Raw genomic sequence first — 8204 nt, forward strand, 5'->3', positions numbered from 1 at the left:
AAATATTTATGGAGCGTTATTAAGTTAGTATTAAAGTTTCGTTAGAAAATTTTAACGTTTGGTTAGTCAATTAGTTAAAAAGGACTAAATTGAAAATAGTACGAAATTTATTAAATTGTGATTAAATAGTTTAAGTAATTAAAAAGGAGGGATTTAAAAGAAAATTGGACCCAAATTGTATGGGCTGGACGGTTGGGCAAGAAAATCAGCAAAAAAGACAAGGAGAAACAAGGGCAAAATGGGAAATTTTGCAAATTAAACATATAAAACAAGACAAATTTGAAAAAATCTAGAGATATCATCATTTTTCTTCAGCAAAAACGCCATGGGAGGTCTGAAAGCTGCTGGTTTTTCATACTTTGACATATGTGAGTTCAATTCTTGCCCTTTTCTTTGAGATTTTTATGTTTTTGTGACTTTTATAATTAGGTACAAGTTTTTAATTCATTAGTTTTTGATTTTATGAACAGAATTAAAAGCTATCATTGATAAGTGTTAGCTGTTTATGATGAAATAAAATGAATTTGAAGCTTTGATTTTGTTGTTTGATGATTTTATCAAGTAATTTCAATAGAAATTGATTTTAGGACCTAATTGTGAAAAAGTTGTGAATTAAGGTTTAGTGTTAAAATTCTGATTTTCAAAGGTTGTGTAATAGTTTAGAATGATGGAATAAAATGTTAATTGAGAAAAATTAGCTTAATAGATGGACTAATTGAGCAAGGACTAAATTGTATGACCTGTGAAATTTAGAGGAAAAATGGTAATAAACATCTTGAACTAAAACAATATTGGACAGCAGCAGTAGACTAACTTTGAAAAATCACCATAAATTTTAAAAATCTAATTAGAAGATGAATAAAATATTAAATTAAAGCTTATTGAGTCTAGTTTTTCATAGAAGAAACGGTGTAAGCAATGGATTTGTAAATTATGAGATATAATGAATTTTGTGAGACAAGGTTAGAATGAATTCGGGTTCTCCTGTTTTGACTTTGGAAAATCACTAAAAATTGGAGAAAATTAATTAGAGTCTCAAATTTATATGCTTAGAATTATTAATGAGTCTATTTTCAATAGAACTCAATTGAAACATTATCCGAGTTTTGTACTGTGATATAATTAATTTTTAGTGAAGAGAGGTCAGAACTGTGGATGGTGAAACAGGGGAAACTTAAATGAATAAACTGTACTAATTGGCTAATCCAAACATTCTAAAAATTTTACGGTGGAATGATATGTGAGTGTAGTTTTAGGGAAAATTTACAGATCTTAATTTTGAGCTCTGTAGCTCGAATTATAAATAATTGAGTGACTATGACTCGTGTGAACAGCTTTATGTGAGCATTAATAAGTAAATTGTGAAATCGTACTTACAAGAATGTTATATACATTAAGGATGTGGAATGGAGAGGAGGAGGAGGAAAAATATATATGAATATTCAGTTAGCATGGCTAATTTGCATGTTTTAAGCTCATGGACTAAATTGAATAAAAGTAAAACTTTAGGGGGTAATTTTGTAAAAATGTTGAAAATGACTAAATTGAAGGGAATAAATTGTTTTATTATCTAAATTAATAAATTGAATGAAATTATCAATTTAAGATTGGGTGAAATTTGGGAAAATGGTAAATTACCAATATGCCCCTAAATCTTGGTATTTCTGTAATTTAGTCAGGTAGGTTCGGATACCCTGAATGAGCATGTAAATATAACAATTTAAGTATTGTATCGTATTTTATATGATATTTTGAATTGAATATATGAAAAGGATGTTACATGAAACATGAAACATGAAACATGAATACTAAATAATATAAATTAATTGAAATTATTCTGAAAATTTCGGTAATGCCTCGTATCCTATCCCGGTCTCAGGTACAGGTATGGGGTATTACAAAAACAACCCAAGAGAAGATGATTGGTTCAAGCAAGTTTAATTTGACACCAATGGCTACAATACGTATATATTTCTAATTTTAAAATTTTATGATATGTTATTCAAATTTTAAAGTGAGTAATAGCGAAAAATTATTTTTCAAGGAATACTAATATTTTTTATATGATAAAATTTAAAAACATAAAGTATTTTTTAAACAAATACTTATGTTTTCTAGTTATTTATAAATTAACTAGTAAATAATCAAATATATTCACTTTTATTATTATTGTTTTAATAATATATATATTAAAATTAAAAGAATTTTTTTCATAAATCGAGCTCGTCAAGTAATAGTTTTGCGTATTAATCCCTACACACCGTCTAATAAATTAAGTATGAAATTAGTAAAAATAGAGTAAAGTTTTAAGTAAGTCGATTTTAAGGGGTAGTTTTTTTAAAAAAAATGAAAATATCCTAATTTATTTTTATAATATATCTATTCTATTATAATTTGTGTGATTAAATTAGATGTTTGGAGGTGAGTGCTACTAACTTTAGATGTTTGGAGGTGAGTGCTACTAACTTTTTTTTAAAGTATACAAATACAATTACAAATAATGTATATCTAAATCAATTATAACAAAAATAAAGTATTACAAAGTATAATCAAATTAATAATCTAAAATGTTCAACAGAAGTTAAATAACAACTAATTAGAGATAAGTATTTTAAAGCAGTCAAAACATGTTCAACAGAGTAGCGATTAACAAAAAAAAATTGGGAAACTAAACCGATTTTTTTTAATTTATAATAAATTTTACTGTTTCGTCGATCATCGATGAAGTGTGATCCGTATTTGCTCAAGAAGACATCTTCAAATCTGTATAATATAAAAAAACAAACATACAATATAATTTTTTATTATATTACATTAACTATAAAATATAAAAACAAAAAAATAAAATTTTAACAAACGTACCTTTTTTTTTTCCCTCACTCAAGTTCTGGGGACCAAGCCCCACACGTATATATAACAATTTTTTTTTAAAAAACAAAACAATAAAAAGAGTCAAAATAATAAAAAATATATTTAATATATATTTTTAAATTTATATTTATATTTAAATTTATTAATAGTCACATCACTGACATGATGTGACAAGTTATAATAAATATATATATTTTAATTTAAACTTTAAAATTTAAATACATATATCTAATGTTAAAAAAAGAATTTAAAAATAATATTTAAAATTGTAAAAAATATATCATAAAACATTTTAAATATACATTACAAAATTTTTAAAATTAATAATAAAATAAATAAGCAAAATAAAATAAGAAAAAAACATAAAATTTCAAAAAAGTAAAAAAAAGGAAAAAGACAAAATTTTAAAAAAATATTAAAAATATTATGATTTCTTATATTATTAAAAAATTATAATTTTTTAAATGTATTTAAAATTTGTATTTAAAATTTTAAAAAATAATCTCAAAATACATATCTAAAATTTACAAATATATATATATTAATAAAATATTTCAAATTTTTTAAAGTTAATAATAATAATTAAACATAAAAGAAAAAACAAAACAATAAAAAGAGTAAAAAAAGGAAAAATATATTTAATATTTATAAAGTAATATTTAATATATATTTTTTAAAATTTATATTTATATTTAAATTTATTAATAGTCACATCACTGACATGATGTGACTAGTTATAATAAATATATATATTTTAATTTAAACTTTAAAATTTAAATATATATACGTAATGATAAAAAAAGAATTTAAAAATAATATTTAAAATTGTATGTAAAATTAATAAAATATTAAATATACATTTCAAATATTATAAAACTAATAATTTCAAAACTAATTTAAAAAATACATTTTTAAAATTTATAAAAAATTAATTTCACAAATATATATAGTTAAAAAATATTTTTAAAAATAATAATTAAAATTTTAAAAAAATATTATAAAACATTTTAAATACATATTACAAATTTTTTAAAAGTAATAATATAAATTAAATAAGCAAAATAAATTAAGAAAATAATATAAAACTTAAAAAAGAAAAAAATCTAAGAGAGAGCAAAATATAAGAAAAAAAAGTAAAAAAGTAAAAAAAAATAAAAAAAATCTAAGAACCTGGCAAATCAGAAAAGTGGTGGCGCTATTTAGAATAGCTCCACCCAAAAATGAATTTTTTTTAAGTCTCCCGTTTTTTTAGATTTTTTGGTATTTCTCTAGTATTTTATACTGGTGGCGCCATTCAAAATGGCTCCACTAAAAAATAATTTTTTAATACCCCTGGCTGAAGTGGCAAAATGGTGGTGCCATATCATATGGCTTCACCACTTTTTACTATAGAAAATGGGTTATTTTTGTACATAATTAAAAAGGTGAGTTATTTTAATAATTAATTTATTTTTTAGGGTTACTTTTATAAAAAAGCCAAATATTTTACATAGTTAAGTAAACAACCCCATGTCGGGCTACATAACAGGCAATTGGCTGAAACATTGGCAACCTAGAGGATTAATTTGATCAGCTAACTTAAGAGGCTATTAATTTAATTAAGAGGCTAACTTATTACATGAGGTAGCTTCCATGCCAACCACAACTGCATTTCACCAGTTTTAAACTCCAATATCCATTAGAAGATGACCTACCAAATATCTTTAATATTGACCAAGCTTTCTCCTTTTTCAACCATCTATGATCAAATATCACCAACTCCAGTGGCCTATTCCCACTGCTCCAAGACCCTATATAAACCCCTTACACCATGCTTTCTCTTCCTCACTCAAAACTAGCTATTAAGATAACAAGACTTTGTTTCATCTGCTTAACAGAAATGGCATCTTTCAATTGCTTTGCTTTGGCATTCTTCGTGGCTTTGTCGTTTTCAAGCATTGACGTTGGCCTAGCAGCTCGTCACCTTCAGCAACTGCCTCCGACGCCAACATTGCCTACAACCACACTCCCACCATTCCCATCTATCCCTAATCTCCCACAGCCATCCATACCATCTTTCCCAAGGCCTGGGGCGCTTCCTCCACTTCCTACCATGCCTGCTTTGCCCACATTGCCTAGTGTACCAAGGGCCACATTGCCCCCTCTACCAAGCATGCCTTCGATTCCCACAATCCCAACTACAATTCCTTCTATTCCATTCTTCCCTCCACCACCTTCTCCTTCTAGTCCTTAAAAATCCCTTTCGCTAGGAGTTGGGTGGCTATTCCAATCTAGAGTCTTATTTTTTTGTCCACCACTGATATTGCTTTGCATCAATGGGAGTTCCCCCAATTTCCTTGATTTGCTGGACTTTATATTTATTTTGCTTATTATTGGATCATATACTTATTATATATATTGTTTTCATTAATTAATTATTGAATCCATTGTTAACACACGAGTTTATGAAAGTAAGATAAGAATGAAACAATAAATATAGACAAAATAAATTAATTATGATACAAAGTTTTAGTTTACTAGTGCTTCACCTGTAATTATTTTACATTTTTTTTAACAATTCAATCCAAATTATTCTTGGAAAAAATAGACACCTGACTAATAAGACACAATTTAAGATTAAACTAACTCAAATTATTCTGAGGGTAAATTGGCCTAACTTATTCGTTGACCAATAAACTTCAATTTAAGATTAAACTAGTTTACATTTTTTTAATGTTAAAGAGGATGAGTTTCTTTTATTAGATTTGAACCTTGATGTTTAAAGAGGTTTGCCATTAGGCAATAGCTTATTGACAATTTTTGTAATAGTGGGTGAATCGAGATCAACAGGGAACTTGGTTTCAATAAAATAAAAAATAATAGTGATAATGAGATTAGTTATTATAATAGTGAAAAATTAAAATCAACTTCGTAGTATATATTTAAATTCATATGCAACACTACTAATGAGATTAAAATTGAAAATAATTATTAAGGATATTGAATTGAAATATATCTATATGAAAAATAAATAAAAAAACAAATTAATTAAACTTATATTTGAGTTAAACTATAATTAAACATTAAATTTATAAAAATACTTATATTATATTTAAATTAAATAATATACGGAAATATATTATATTAAATCATAATGAAAATCATTACATTATAAATAAATTGTCATATATCAATGCATATTTTTACCGAAGATCCAATTCCATAAGTATAAATAGGTCTATATCAATGTATTAGTATATACTCATCTATATCTAATATATTCTCCAACTTAATTTAAATTTAATTTAATTACTCAAAATAATTAATTTTTTAAATTATAAGCAAACATTGTTTATTCTTTTGTAAATTTTAATCATGTTGTTTTTTCCCCATAAGTTAATATTTTTTATTTTTTTCCAACCAATTTTTTTTAAAAAAAATAGTAATTTTTGCGTAATTTTTCCATGTCATTAACACATAATTTTGGTAATTATTTTATCCTGAACCCCAAACCAAAAATCCCGAACCTTGAATTCGAACCATGAAACTTAAACTTGAACCTTAAACCCTAAAGTTTAGGGTTTAAGATTTAAGTTCAGGATTCGGTTTTGGATTTGAGGTTCAGGGTTTATAGTTAAGAGTTTTAAGTTCAGGATTAAGGTTCAAATGTTCAAGGTTACGAGTTACGAGTTTGGAGTTTATGGTTTAAGGGTTTATGGTAATGGGTTCGAGTTTAGTGTTTAGACTAGGGTTTAGGGTTCATGATTTTGAGATTTTAGATTTAGGGTTTAGGGTAAAAAAATTATCAATATTATGATACATAATTTTGATATATAAACATTTTCATTTCAACAAATATTTTTTATGTCATTGCCACATAAATTTGATAAATTTTTTACCATAAACACAATCTAGAATCTCGAACCCAAAATCTAGAAACCCAAACCCTAAACTTGAAAAATAACCATGAACAATAAATATAGAATCTCAAACCCTAAACCTTAAACCTTAAATCTTAAACCATAAACCTTAAAAACATAACCCTAACAAAACCCTAAACAACATAACAATAAACCATAAACTAGAACCCATAACACTAAATCCTAAATTTAGAATCTTGAACCATAAACCCTAAACTCAAACCCATAACTCTCAATCATAAGTCTAAAATCTCAAACCCAAAATAATTAAAACTAAAATTCCAAACCTTAAACTCAAACACATAATCATAAACCATAAACCCTGAACACTAAATCTATAATTTCAAACCCTAAACCTAAAATATAAAAGCAAAAAACCCTAAACTCAAAATAATAAAATTTAATAATTAAACCCTAAACCCTAAACCTTAAACTCTAAAATTAATAACAATAAACCCTCGAACACTCAAACCCATAACCATCAATCTTAAACTATAAACCATGAACTATAACACCCTTAAACCATATCTGTTGCTGGAATAAGGTTACGAGGTATTATCGATCAATACACAATATATAGCATTCATTCTTATACATCATTCTATACAACCACATTGTCTTTTATAAAGACCGACTAGGCCTTAAACATGCTTTAGAAATGATTCAGGACTAAACCGATAACATACGATAATTTTAGAAAACTTACAAATTTTTTTCATGTAAACAGAAGTCACACGCCCGTGTGAACAGGCCGTGTGCTTCACACGACTAGTAGACATGCCTTTGTCTTAGGTCGTCTGAAAACAGGGCAACATACTGACTTACATCACACAGCAGAGGACACGCCCGTGTGCTAGGCCATGTGAAAACTAGAGATTATACTGACTTGGGTCACACGGCCAACCACACGCCCATTTGTCTAGCCCGTGTGCCCTACGAAATGGCCACACACGCCTGTGTGCTGGACCGTGTGCTATTTAAGGGGATATACTGACTTATACCACACGGCCAGTCACACACCCGTATGTGAGACCGTGTGGAGCATACTGACTTCAAATCAATTTCAACACTAGGGGACACACGGCCGTGTAACCTAACCGTATGTCACACACGGCTAAGACACACGCTTGTGTCTCTGCCCGTGTGGACAAAAATAGGCCATTTGCAAAGCCAATTTGCCACCCTTTTTGCGCATACCTACACAAGCTCATATGGTATCATTTTAAGACACAATTATGTAGCCAAAAGTCATCAACCAATACATAATCATACCACATCCATTTCAACTAAATTCAATGCTCTAATCCATACCATTTACCTATTCAAATACCAAACAATTTAACTTACTTTACTAAGCATAATTCACAAGTACAATCCATTTAACAAAACCACTCCAAACATACATAGCCACTTCAATCCCATTCATTCATTATA

The 8204-nt window shown here is 27.0% G+C and overlaps 1 protein-coding gene across 1 annotated transcript; it reads left to right on the forward strand.

Moving 5' to 3' along the window:
- The first annotated feature begins 4686 nt into the window (after positions 1 to 4686).
- Positions 4687 to 5285, forward strand: LOC107956433 (protein PELPK1). The gene has a single exon (XM_016892109.2). It carries the CDS (start codon positions 4751 to 4753, stop codon positions 5102 to 5104), a length of 354 nt encoding a protein of 117 aa, XP_016747598.1. The 5' UTR covers positions 4687 to 4750; the 3' UTR covers positions 5105 to 5285.
- The last annotated feature ends 2919 nt before the right edge of the window (positions 5286 to 8204 follow it).

The sequence above is a fragment of the Gossypium hirsutum genome, chromosome A13 (assembly GCF_007990345.1).
Source record: "Gossypium hirsutum isolate 1008001.06 chromosome A13, Gossypium_hirsutum_v2.1, whole genome shotgun sequence".
Lineage (NCBI taxonomy): Eukaryota > Viridiplantae > Streptophyta > Magnoliopsida > Malvales > Malvaceae > Gossypium > Gossypium hirsutum.